At 50.0% G+C, this 11408-nt stretch overlaps 1 protein-coding gene across 2 annotated transcripts; it reads left to right on the top strand.

Annotated features, from left to right (window-relative positions):
- Positions 1-640: 640 nt before the first annotated feature.
- On the top strand, positions 641-10237 carry LOC148653667 (uncharacterized). Of its 2 annotated transcripts, XM_088648937.1 has the most exons (3): positions 641-777; positions 2134-2212; positions 6874-10237. In XM_088648937.1, exon 3 carries the CDS (start codon positions 6875-6877, stop codon positions 8642-8644), a length of 1770 nt encoding a protein of 589 aa, XP_088505063.1. In that variant the 5' UTR covers positions 641-777; positions 2134-2212; position 6874; the 3' UTR covers positions 8645-10237. The 2 variants fall into 2 exon arrangements, with proteins under 2 accessions (XP_088505063.1, XP_088505061.1); XM_088648935.1 differs by lacking the exon at positions 641-777 and having other exon boundaries at positions 1648-2212.
- The last annotated feature ends 1171 nt before the right edge of the window (positions 10238-11408 follow it).

Here is an 11408-nt window from a genome sequence, read left to right as displayed (position 1 = left end):
AACGCAGTTCAGGTCCTATCGAGTTTCGCCTTAAATCTAGCTAAACAGCTGGAACTGTCTTTGTCCGAGCTGACAAAGTTTCAAAAGCTTCAGGGAAAGCTAGAAAGATATAAGGCGGAGCGAGTTGAGTTGTTGGATATAATCAGAGAAAAGAGAGTGAAAAATGAGGAAAGTGAAGACAGACTCAGGGAAGTTTTAGGTAAATTAGATGACCTGTCTGCTAGAGAAACTGCGGCTGAGGTAGCTAGGAGAGACCTGGAAGCGAGCTTGAAAGAAAAAGAAAAAGAAATTGAGAGTTTAAATGAGCTCAGCCAGGAAAGGCAAAAGGAGTTAGATGCTGCCGTACTGGAAGCAAAACAGGCTAGATCCCACTTGCATGCCAGCCCACCTAGCAGCCCGGAGCGCTCACCCAGCACGCCGGGAGGAGGTTTCTCCCGGCCAGGGTCTGTGGTCGGATCGGCATGGGGGAGATCGCCGAGTCCTGCGCGAGACGCAAGGGCGATGCAATTCAGGCAGAGACCCCCTTCTCCTGATAACGGCCGTCCCCCTGCCCGCGGAGAAACCGTAAAAGTTAACCTCCACTCCCTGAGGCAGTTAGCCAAAGATGTAGAAAGGTTTGACCCATCAGTGTCAGGGAACAATGTGGAAACCTACATCGATGAGCTGAGACATACTTTGCAGTTTATGCCCGGAGCGTCCGAACAGGAAAAGGCTATGTTAGTAAGGAAAACTACTAGCCGAGCGGTACACGAGTGGATGTCCAGACAAGGACCGGAGGTCTGTAATAGCTTTGAGGAGCTGTGTCAGGCAATGATCGAAGAATTTTCGGCTTTTATCGATCCCATAGCTGCCGTGGCCGCTGCGCACCATATTAAGCACGAAAAAGCTGAAGCCCCTCGCGACTATTATGAGAGGCTTAGGCGCACTTATTTTGCAGGGCGGAATGAAGAGGGTTGCGAAGAGAACGTGAATTTCAAAGGTTTATTCATTGCTAATCTGCATCCCTCAGTCAGGAAAATGATTGTGATGCACACAGATGCAAAAGCGATGAAAATGGCTGACATTAGAAGGTTGGCTCAAAAAGCCTGGGGAGCTGAAGTCTCTGCTTCCTCAGAGCGAAAACCTGCTAAAACGGCCGTGTTCGCCACTAAAGCCAGCAGGGTTGACGACTCGCCTCAGCTCGAGGGAGCTGAGGTTCCTGAGCCCTATAAGCCCCGGCGCAAAATAGGCAGGCAGGACCGCACTTTGCGTCAGAGCCGCCGTGAGCGCTACGGGGAAGGCAAGGGCTCAGGCAGAGCCTATCATAAGGCTGGACGAAGGGAGTCGACTGCAGCCCGCCTGGCCTGGCTTGAACAAGCCCTGCTTGAGAGACCAGGACAGGGTAAACCTTCCGCACCGAATGCCGGAAGCGTGAATGAGCTTAGGGGGACCACGCCCCTTCTCACTGGAGGAGGCGGGGATCCACCCCAAACCCCTCCCTCAGTCTATCTGATTGGGTGGGAGGGTTCCTGCCTGAAAGAAGGCTGTGACTCTGAGTTGGGCGCTGACCCCGCCCCTGAAGTCAAAGGAAAGGCAGGCTTCCAACAATTCTTAGGGAATCTCAGCCAGAAAGGCAAAGCAAGGCGTATTTATATCAAGGTCTCTCTTGAAAGCGTCTTAGATAGAGAAGCACTGATTGACACTGGGGCTGAAATTAGTTTGATGTCAGCCGATCTACTCAGCGAGCTCAAACGAGTAGCGAAAGGAAAAGGCATCAGACTTAAGGTAGAACCGTGTAAGATAGATATTTCCAGCTATACCCAGGATCATGCCAGGATCACACACCGAGTGTGGGTGGCACTTAGGTTCGGGCCAATGAATGTGGTGCATCCTGTTTACATCTCTAGGTTTAAAACAGAGCCACTACTCATTGGCCAAGACCTGCTTGACAGGCTGGAGCCTCTGGTGGACTGCCAGCGTGGAAAATTGTGGGCTCAGGTCAAAAACCCTAAGCCTGTCGTACAGCAAAAAGGGGGGTTCAGTGGTTATGCTGTGACCACACAGTGCCCACTGAACACTATAGCTGAGTTGGAGGTTCCACCTGGTTCCTCTGGACGAGAAATAAATGTCTCTTCTTGCTTTCCAAAACTACAGGGAAGTCCTGCCCAGGCCAGCACTCCCACGGTCTCCCAACTACAGGAGCAGTGCTCCGAGCAGCTGCTTGACCCGCCAGGTAAAGCACACCCCTTTTTCATCCCTGAAAAAGAGTGGATCTCCCTGTCCGGTAATGAATGGGAGTCCTTTCTGTGCGCCCTGGTACCTCAGGGGGACCAGGACTACCACCCCATGGTGGTGGGAGGGGTCCAGGTGGCAGAAGTGCAGGTTGATGATGTAATTCTCAGCCTCAGCTCTGAGAAGTCCATAATCAGTGAAGGTCTGTTCAAGGACCTGTCGCGAAGCCGTCAGGTGACCCTGGTGACGCAGTCACAGGTTCTGTGGTGGGCACCCCCACCTCATAGGTCCATTTGGAGCAAAGGAAGTTGTGTAGCTTCCATCTCCATCGGAAAAAGGAAGTTTGCTCACTACTTCCAGGTAGCACCTCAGCTGACCAATTCGGTCTGTATTGGTGCAGACCTGTTGGTTCGACTGGGCGCCCAGCTGGACACAGTAAACAGTGTGCTGTGGACACGGGTGAACCCAGATGCCCACTCTCTAAGCGGCAACCCCGAGAACATTCGGTCAGGTCAGACGATTCCTCAGGCCTGCCAGGTTGTAAATGAATCGGACCTGATCGTTCCTGCATCAACAGCAGGGTTTCCGGTACGCCTTGTCCTGAAGAAGGGACAAAGAATGGATGCTGAGATGGTTTTCTTCCAACCATCAGCTCAGTTTATCAGACTGAACCTAGCAGTCTGTGGTACCCCCAGACTGGAACGGAATGGCCGAGCCACCTGCCTGTTGGTGCAGAACATAGCAAAACAAGATGTCAAAATCCCTGCTCGCACTGACATGGGACTGGTAATTGACAATGGTTTCTATGATTTCGAACTGGCCATCCCAGTACTGGGCCAGCTCCCTGGTCCCTTGGCCAGGGAGGGGGGAAACGAGCAGGTGTACTACACCTACCCCCGGCGGATGATCGCAGTTATGCCAATAGAGGGATTCTGCAACCAGGAGGTGTGCAGAGTGGACCTTAGCGATAAGGATGAGATGGTTGTGTACACAGTACACGCAGGTGTTCCGACGGACCACTCAGCCAAGAGTGCGACCCGGGATACCGCCATGCCGTCAAAAGCGGGGTTCCTAGAGCAGGTACAGGAACAGGTTGGTAAGGCAGATGCCCTGGAAACGGAAAGCCAGCGTCAGCAGCTGCGTCAGATCTTCCAGGATTTCCAGGAGGTGTTTGCACGGGATGCCTATGACTGCGGGGTGACGGATTTGCACACAGTGCGCATTCCCAGAGCCCCTGGCGCCCGCCCAACCTGTCAGGCAGTATCGCATTCCCCTCACGGCATACGAGTCCATAAAGCAGACGTTGGATGCTCTACTAGAGCGTCAGATCATAAGGGAGTGTAACTCCACTTATAACTCCCCACTGTGGCCGGTGCTGAAACCCAATGGTAAGTGGCGTCTGACCATTGACTACCGGCAGCTGAATAAACAGGTTCCTTTGTCACGATGGCCAATGATCTACCTAGATCAGGAGTTAGCCAAGGTGACAACAGCAAAATATTTCACCACAGTGGATGTGGCCAATGGGTTCTGGACCCTTAAGGTAGAACCGACAGACCAGTACAAACTGGCCTTTTCCTTCGGAAACAGGCAGTTCACCTGGAATCGATGCCCCTTTGGGTATTCCAACTCCCCAGCGGAGTTCAACATATTTCTGCACAAAGCCATGAGTGATGCAGCCGCCAGGGGCAACCTGGTCTATGTGGACGATATTCTGATGCGGAGTCAGACCTGGGAAGAACACATGGCCGAGATCAGGCATGTGTTGACCCAGCTCTCCCGTGCAGGGGCCAAACTGTCTCTGGCTAAGGGACAGTGGTGTAGGACCCAAGTGGAGTACGTGGGACTGTTGGTTGGAGCCCAAGGCATACAGCCACAGTCCAGCAGAGTCCAAGCTATCCAGAATATGAAGTCGCCCACTAACCTGTCTGAACTGCGCAGCTTTCTGGGAGTATGTAATTATTCCCGGCAGTTCATTGAGGATTACGCTGAAATAGCAAGGCCCCTCCACAAGCTGTTGCAGAAAGACGTGCACTTTGAGTGGGGACCTTCCCCAGAACAGGCTGTGATGGAGCTGAAGCGCAAACTCGGTAGTGCGCCGTGCTTGGCCTACCCTGACAAAAATAAGGTCTTCTACCTTGAAGCAGGGTTCTCAGAGCACTGCCTTGGGGCTGCTCTGAGTCAGGAATATGACCAAGAGCGAAGGGTGGTGGCGTATGCCAGTCGAGCCCTGACCCCAGTGGAGCAAAAGTTCTTGGACTGCGAGAAGGCCCTGTTGTCTACGGTCTGGTCGGTAGAACACTTCCGTAGTTATGTAGGGGGACAAAAGATCATCATCGAAACCTGCCACCAACCTGTGACATTCCTGCATAGCCAGAGACTGAAAGCAGGCAGGGTGTCAAATAGCAGGATTGTGGCATGGATGATGGCCCTACAAGGCTATGAGATAGAGGTACGTTATGCACAGAGCAAGAAAATGTACCTGGGACAGGGCCTGGCTTTGGGCCAAGTGTGTCACGGCTGTGACACTGACATGGAAGCTCCAGAAATGATTCCCGCTGCTGAGCTACCGAACAATCATCGGTACTACGATGAGAACGTGGGCCAGGGCTTACCCATGGCCTATGTTGACGGTTGCTCTTTTCGCCACGAACAGCAGGTGCTAGCAGGGGTAGGTGTAGTCTGGCAAGACAATACTCCCTGTGGGCCGACCCGCTATAAGCTAGGACCAAAGACTAGTCAGTATGCGGAAGTAGCTGGGGTGCTGATCACCCTCCAGCAGGCCCTGACAAATGGCCTTAAACAATTTGTCATCTGTAGTGACTCGAACTACGCCCGACATAGCTTCGTGTCCCATCTTCCGTATTGGAAGGGTAACGGCATGAAAAATGCCCGGGGCAAGGAAGTAAAGAACAAAGAGTTGTTCCTGGCCAGTGACAAGCTCACGACCGAGGCTGGAATGATGGTTTACTGGAGGAAGGTGAAGGGACACTCCCAGGTGAAGGGACCCGACAAAGACGGGAATGATGAGGCCGACCGGCTGGCCAAATCTGGCGCCTTAGAGGGTGATCCCTGGCAGTTCCAGCAGGAATGGCTACCCCCAGAAACCGTGGCTGAGGTCAAGGCGGTCACCCGAAGCAGGGCTAGACAGGATGTCGGAGCCGACCCTCAATCTGTAGTGCTTGGGTCACAGGGTTTTAACACCGATCTTGCGGAAATGCAGAAACAGGACCCAGCAATTGGGCAAATGTATCAGCATATCGCTGACCCAGTGCGTCAACCTCTTTCAGAGCAGGTGCTGAGCCAGTCTCTGGAGCTGAAGGAGCTGGCAGAGGTGAAAGACAACCTAAAAATTATAAAGGGGTTGTTGGTTTGTGTACCAGTTGCACAAGGTGTCCCAAAGTGGGTAGTCCCCCGCTGTCATCGGGGGGTCATGATCCAACACGCTCATGACGAACCCTGTGGGGGTCACCGGGGAATCAAGGCCACGTACGACACTATCCAGCAGGTGGCATTCTGGCTTCAAATGGGCCAAGACATCGCCGCGTATGTAAAGGGGTGCCTGACGTGTAGCCATTTCCAACCATCACGGCCCTTGCACCGTGCACCACTCCAGAAAAAGGGCATGACATTCCCCTGGTCCAATCTACAAATGGATTGGGTGGGGCCGCTGGTGAGGTCATCCAGAGGGAACAAATATTTCCTCACTGTTACATGTGCATTCACAAAATGGATTGAGTGCCTCCCAGCACCCAACGACACGGCAGAGACAACTGCAGTGCTGTTGGTGAACCATGTGTTCAGTCGATGGGGACTCCCCCTGACCGTGGACTCGGATCGGGGAACCCATTTCACAGCTACAGTAATGGCAACCCTGTGGAATATGCTTGGGGTCAAGGCCCAGTTGCATATCTCCTACCACCCTCAATCCTCGGGCCAGGCAGAAAGGGCAAACCGAACGGTGGTTAGTATGCTCAAAAAGTTTGTCTCCACCAACAGTAGGGACTGGGACATTAAGCTGCCCCTGGTTCTGATGGCCATCCGAGCCACGCCCCATTGCTCTACGGGGGTCCCACCTTTTGAGATGATGACAGGTCGGAAGATGACTCTTCCCCTACACTGTCTCTATGGGGTGGAGGACCTGAGCACGACGGGGGCTGCTACGGCCCATCAGTATGTGTCAGACCTGCGAGCACATCTGCAGGCAACCTTTGCTTTTGCCCAGAACAATCTGGGAAGGAGTGCAGAGGGTAGGAAAGCATACTATGACCGAAAGGCAGTTAACCAGGAACTCCAAGTAGGAGACAAGGTCCTGTACTTCCAATTTGCCAAACCCACAGGGGTGGCCCGGAAGTTCTTACCCAGTTGGACAGGACCCCACGAGATTGTCGATAAGGTATCACCGGTAGCTTATCGAATTCGGATTGAAAAGGGAAGGCAATCTCTGGTCTACAAGTGGGTGCATCGCAACCACCTCCGGTTGTATCGCCCATCTCAAATGGCGCCGGAGGACACAGAATAGGGTTAAAAGTCTAAACCCGATCAAAGAGGGGGGTGCCCCTTTGTAGTTGCAGGTAGTTAGGTACGGTAGTGTAGGTCCTGCTAGGAAAATATATTCAAAAATATAGTGGAACTGTACCATGTGCCTCATCTGTGTTCCAGAATGGGAATCCTAAAACTGCCACGGCTGGTCCTGACAGTACTGTGGATCGCCTCGACACAGCCCCTTGAAGTTGTGGAACCCGGTCCTCCTACCGGCATAGTCCTGCAGGACGCTCCCGGATTGTTGTTAACAAATTGCAGAACATATACTCAGCGAGTGTATGTACGGCTGGACCCACATGATGTGTTTCAGAAGCACATCAACATGAACAGTAGGGTGTCCTATCATGGTAGGCAGTGTGCTGGGGATACTGTATGGCATGCCCAGCTAGACACTATACACATGCTCCGCCAGCTGAGGAAGGCAACAGTCACCCAGGAGGAGATGACAGGCCTCAGCCGCCCCAAAAGGTTCTTGGGGGGTCTGATTGCTGCGACCTCCGCCGTGGGTTCGCTATTTTCAGCGGGTCTGTTTGCTGCTAACACTGTCACCCTGACCACCCTGAGAAGGCAGGTGTCTGGGTTACGTAAGGAAATGCCAGAAATTTATGACAAGCTGTATCAACAGCAGCAGCGGCTGGAAAGCCTAGGGAAAACCTTACAGGGCACAATTTTAGCAGTAAACCTTCATGCAGCACTGTTAAATAACACCCTCCACACCGTGGGCAGGATTGTCGACGTGTTACAGTGGGACTATGCTTATGTGCAACAGGTCAGAATGCTGATGCAGGATCTGCTTAGGGAGCTTAGTGCCACAGTAACTAGCCTAGCCATGGGACAGATTCCAACCTACTTGGTTCCACTGTCCTTAGTAGAAGAAGTACTGAAGTCAACCACTTCCGAGATGGTGCAGCCATTGCAAGTACATCTTGCATACAGTCTAGGCAGTGCCATTCCCATACATGTCAACCCCGAAGCCAAGGAAATAGGTTTCCTGTTGAACCTTCCCATCGTGAGTAGCAAGGATATCTATAGACTCAAGTCTATATTGAACGTTGGCTTCTGGAGGGGGGACATGCATGTGAAGTTGACCACCCCACCGCTCGTAGCTTACCAGGAGGATGATCCGAATTTGTACCTTGTTCCAAACCTGGAACTGTGTATATCAACCAAGGATATCCACTGGGTATGCCCAAGTAAGCCATTCCTTAGGGACACAACTCAGAGGTTGTGTGGTATCAGAAAGGGGGCTGCCACTGAAAAGTGTAAAGCCAAAGTGACGAGCAAACGTGAGGTTAACGAACCCCAGGTTGAGCAGGTAGGAAAGAAATGGCTGGTCAGCACACCACAGTTAACGGTTACAATAACCTATGACAGACATGATACAGCTACCGAAGTGCAGCTACCCAACCAAACAGTTTTTCTACAAGTTCCTGAAGGAGCTATAGTGCATCTCAACGATTTAGCACTGTATCACCTGGAGTCAGAACTGTATGAAACGGAACTCGAGATTGTGGACGCTTTCAGAGGACACAGCGTTGACTTGGATGAGAGAATCCAAGAGACAGTAAGTCTTGAGGGTGTACAGGTAGTCGAATTTGTTCTCAACGACACAAACTTAAAAACTACACTGGTAGGTCCCAAGCACAGTCGTTGTGGATCCTCTGGGGCGCTAGGAACAGCAAACGTGGTCATCTTGACACTGCTGCTGGGTAGCTGGATCATGGCTGGGGTAATGTGTTGGATGCTGTTCTCTTGTATCAAAGCCTTGCGGGGTAGTTTGAATGAGACAAAGGGAGCAATGGTTTATCACCGAAATCAGGTAACCACGCCCAAACGTCTGCCTGCTGCAGAGCTATCCGATACTGATAGTGAACTGCCGGAAGTTTAAGGTCTAGGGCTAATGATGACGCCCGATGCCTCATTTCTATGTACCTTATAACTGAGAGCAGGTATACGCAATGTTCTTTCCAACACTATTTCCTGTACAAATTCTCGAGAGGTAATGTGAATATTGGGTGGTAGAATCCACCGGGGTACAACAGACATCACTTAACTCTGTTTTTGTTTTGAAGGCAACAACGCCTCAGGACCTCGTGACCTTCAAAAAGGGGGGATATGTAGCGGCAATGCTTGTTAATAAGACAGAATTAAGCGTTGGTATGCTCCTAAAAGAGGCCCCATCTCACCCTCCATCTCTGTGGTGCAGCCACAGAGAAAGAATTCATGCAAGCTGATTTAAGAGTGTTTTCTTGTGATAAGAAACAAGCTCCCAGACGGGGATGCAATTAGCTGAGCCTGGCTATCATGATCAATGGTCATCTATTGGCGCCTATCAGTCTAGGGAGTGCCGAATGGACATCTGGACTGCATTCCTAAGTGTCAAGAGTAAGTGACTTATATCTCACCTTGACCAACCAATCAGGGACTGGCAGGGCGTGGTAATACCACGTGGGTCTCCAATGCCCGCCAAACTCTCAACCAATCAGCACACATCTGGGTCTTGATCAAAAAGGGAGCGCAAGCTCAGTTCTGGGCTCTCCTTGGCCATTTTCGCGCATCCTCAGAGACAATCACGTGACAACTGCTGTTGTCTGCAAAAGGACTTGGACTTTGTTCAAAGCGCGAGGCCGAGGATCCCGTACGTACTCAGAATTCTACCAACGTGAATGCTCCGCTTGATCAACGGCAGCCTACAGTTGGACCCTCGTCGACAACCTGAATAGCTTATTCAGAAGCAGCGCTGGACCGGGAACGAACCAGTTTCTTCCCAGGCAAAAGAGTGACTTGTGAGGACTCGCGGTCACACTCTGTGCATAGAGACTTTCTACTAGCCAGCCGGACTGCTGGTAGATCCCCTCGGAGCAACGACTGCCCTGCGCGCCGCAGTTAGATTCCTCCGCCCGTCCTACTCCGAGCTGCACCTCGACTGGTTGGCCGGTAGCCAGAGGACGCCGTCACAACGCCCATTGGACAACCGCTGCAACAGAGGCTGCAACAGAGCCTGTCAGCTGGTTTGGTGTTCGTGCCGGGAAATTCCAAATCCAAACACAATGGATAAGTAAACCCCATGTTCTACATTGCGTCTCGAGAATTCAATTGTACCTCAACACAAGTTGTTATCAATTTAATTCATGAGTAATGTATTTACTTCCGAGTTTAGAGTAACAGTGGGTAATAACACTGATTAGCGATTTGGTAACCGAACGATATATTGACATATATTCTCTGTTGTGTATCTCTTTGTGTTTGCATCTCTTCGAGATTATATACCTTGTATATTGATAACCCTCACCGTAAGGTCTGCCGCTCGTATCCAGGCAGACTAGTATATGTTTGGTGCACAGTTATATTAATAAATGTATCCCGTGTATTGAACCCGTGTGTGTGCGTTGTTAGTTGTTCTGACGATTGATTTTCTAAAAGCCCCAACGAACAACCTCGTGATTACTGCTACAATTAATAATTGTCTCAGTAAACCCATCAAAACCTCTACAATGGTATGGTCTTTAATTGGCTCTGTTCATATCTGACTGACAGGCTGCATTTTGTTTCCCTTGGTCCAAATAAATCTCCCATGGCCCCTGTCAATTACGGTGTGTCACAGGGTGTAGTCATTGGCCCATTACTTTGTATTATTCATATGCTTGCTCTCGGTGAGAATATATGCAAATGTCTCCAGCTTCACTGGTATGCAAATGATACTCAGATTTTTGTTAAAACTTCTCCCTCCGGGATCTCCTGACTCAGTCGTTTACAGTGGAGTCACTTATTATTATTGGTACCCCTAGATAAATATGAAGAAAAAAAAGTTGTAATAAAATAAACTACATTTTGTCTTAAGGAACTAATGTGTGTACTTTAGTGACTTCCTGTTTCCCTACGGTATAACAATGATGAAACATGCACAGAAAAACCTTTTGGCATCCATCAGCATGGGGAATGTCAAAGAAATAAGAACAGAAATGAGGCAAACCATTGTTGATCTTCACAATGCAAATAATGGTTACAAATAAAAATAAGTAATACCTTAAAAATACCAATTATGACTGTCAGAGCAATAATTAAAAAATTCAATACCAATGGAAGAGTGGTTAATTTGCCAGGAAGAGGACGTAAGCCCATCTTGTCACCATGCACAAAGATAAGGATGGTGAGGGTGGCAATGAAAAGCTCAAAACTCCTACATAAATAACACTGAGATTCTGTTTTCCTGATGTTCAAATTTGGTGACAAAGAACAAAAGAAATGGTGAAACTGGGTGAATTAACTCAGAATAGTTTCAGAGCTTCATTCTAACATCTGTTAGATCTGTTAGATCTGTTAACATTACATTATAATTTCTGAGATTTAGAGAAAAACATTCTTCAAATGTTTTTATTAATAAAATAAGATCTGTGTGACAGCTGCACACAGCTGCGGTACATTATGGATTGAAGGCACCAGTTGGCAGTGTAGCGGTAAGGCTTATTAAAAATACAGGAATTAAGTGCTGCTCCCTTGCCAGTCCCTCTCTCCTTCATCTCAGGGGTGCTTGATACAGAAAGGCCATTCCATTTGGTTCACAATTTAAGTGTTTTTCTAGCTGATAGAGTGTCCTGATAAGGAACAACTCCCAAGGCTGAGACACATCAACCATCCTAACAAATGTTCAT

Source organism: Lepisosteus platostomus, chromosome 10 (assembly GCF_059453375.1).
Source record: "Lepisosteus platostomus isolate fLepPlt1 chromosome 10, fLepPlt1.hap1, whole genome shotgun sequence".
NCBI classification, from domain to species: domain Eukaryota; kingdom Metazoa; phylum Chordata; class Actinopteri; order Semionotiformes; family Lepisosteidae; genus Lepisosteus; species Lepisosteus platostomus.
The sequence above is the reverse complement of the archived record's forward strand: the minus strand, read 5'-3'. Positions and strand labels throughout refer to the sequence as shown.

Bases quoted from the DNA above. Each gene is read 5' to 3' on its own strand.
- LOC148653667 (XM_088648937.1), top strand. From the start codon at position 6,875: ATGGGAATCCTAAAACTGCCACGGCTGGTCCTGACAGTACTGTGGATC.